The sequence below is a fragment of the Austrofundulus limnaeus genome, unplaced genomic scaffold, assembly GCF_001266775.1.
Source record: "Austrofundulus limnaeus strain Quisiro unplaced genomic scaffold, Austrofundulus_limnaeus-1.0 Scaffold90, whole genome shotgun sequence".
NCBI lineage: Eukaryota > Metazoa > Chordata > Actinopteri > Cyprinodontiformes > Rivulidae > Austrofundulus > Austrofundulus limnaeus.
This window is the reverse complement of record NW_013952492.1, coordinates 1378776-1380217: the sequence shown is the minus strand read 5'-3', so window position 1 is coordinate 1380217 and position 1442 is coordinate 1378776. Positions and strand designations below refer to the sequence as shown.

The 1442-nt window shown below is 34.8% G+C and overlaps 1 protein-coding gene across 1 annotated transcript in view; it reads left to right on the top strand.

The window, feature by feature from the left end:
* Positions 1 to 1442, top strand: part of LOC106520335 (voltage-dependent calcium channel subunit alpha-2/delta-1) — a gene marked incomplete at its 5' end in the record, with an annotated part of 59557 nt that overhangs the window by 34382 nt on the left and 23733 nt on the right. The window contains 3 exon segments of the mRNA XM_014012356.1: positions 200 to 274; positions 348 to 428; positions 853 to 927. Coding sequence (XP_013867810.1) covers positions 200 to 274; positions 348 to 428; positions 853 to 927 — 231 coding nt within the window.

Here is a 1442-nt window from a genome sequence, read left to right as displayed (position 1 = left end):
AATTAATTTACACTTTGAGCAGTCTTGGAGAAGAAAATGAACATACAGTTTGGATTATGTATTTATAATTTTACTTATGAGTCAAAAAAATCAGGTACATGTTGAAAATGAAACAGCATTTCTATTAATCCATTTTAATTAGGATTATGGAACACAATCGCTTCCATACATTTTCATATATTGTTTGACTTTGAATCAGGAACTGGGCCTGGTCATCACTGGAACACTGCCAGTGTTCAACAGAACCAAGACCATTGATGACAGAAATGGCGAGGTAAAGCCTATTAACACATGATGATTAGTGTTATCATGGTGTTATTCCTCATCTGTTCTCTTCTCTCCATCAGCATCAGAATCAGTTGATTCTTGGTGTAATGGCAATTGATGTGTCTCTTAATGACATCAAGAAGCTGACACCACGGTTCACAGTGAGTTCAACTACAATATGTGTGATCACGTGGTACACAGACAGAAAATATCTGTCAAGGTCACTCATTATGTTAAACTGCTTTATATGATCAGAGCATGGGACTTTTGGTATGTCATACATTCATTTTCTGTATATTTTTTGTGATCTTTTCAACAAAGATTTAAGAATTTTTAAATTCTTAAATGTTTTAAACCTCCTGTTTTTAACATGAAAAGTCATAAATCAAGCAAATTCCACACAAAAAGGCTCTGCTAATAATTCACATCTTTAACCTTTCTGCTTAAAATTGACGATATTCATTCAGTCTTCCACATGACATCTCAATCTCATCATGCTATCAGTGTATTAGCATTAATGGTTTCTGTTTGATATATACTATATATATATATATATATTCCCTTCTTTGTTCATCTCTACACCAGATTGGTCCAAACGGTTACTACTTTGCCATCGATCCGAATGGATATGTCCTCCTGCATCCCAATCTACAGCCAAAGGTACAACATCTGGGTTCATGCATGACTAAGTATGAACCAGCATATAAATGTGTTGGTGTATGAAATTAAATTCTGACTATTCTACATAGTTTCACTGTAGCTGGTTGAAGTCAGTGAATAGTAATCTGCCTGGCAGATGGCAAAGGCTCTTTTCAAATTTTTCCGTGTGCCGCCGCCTAATCAATCTTCATAATAAGAACCTATTCTCCAGTTAGAATATGAATTTGATATAATCAGCCCTTAGACATTGGCTGGAAGGTCACTTCTAGCATATGGGACGGCATAGATATGAGGAGCTGGCACTGATCTGGCATACATGTTTGAGAATAAGGGATAAAAAGAAACTCAGTGGCACTTTCCAGACTGAATTAGTTCTAAAGTTTCCTAGCATGCCTGAGACTCAAATTTAATCTATTTTGTTTTTCTTCCTTGTTTAGAGGATAAAAAGCAGTCTAGAGGACAATAAATACATTATTATGTTTGGTTACCAATATCTCTTTTCATATATATATATA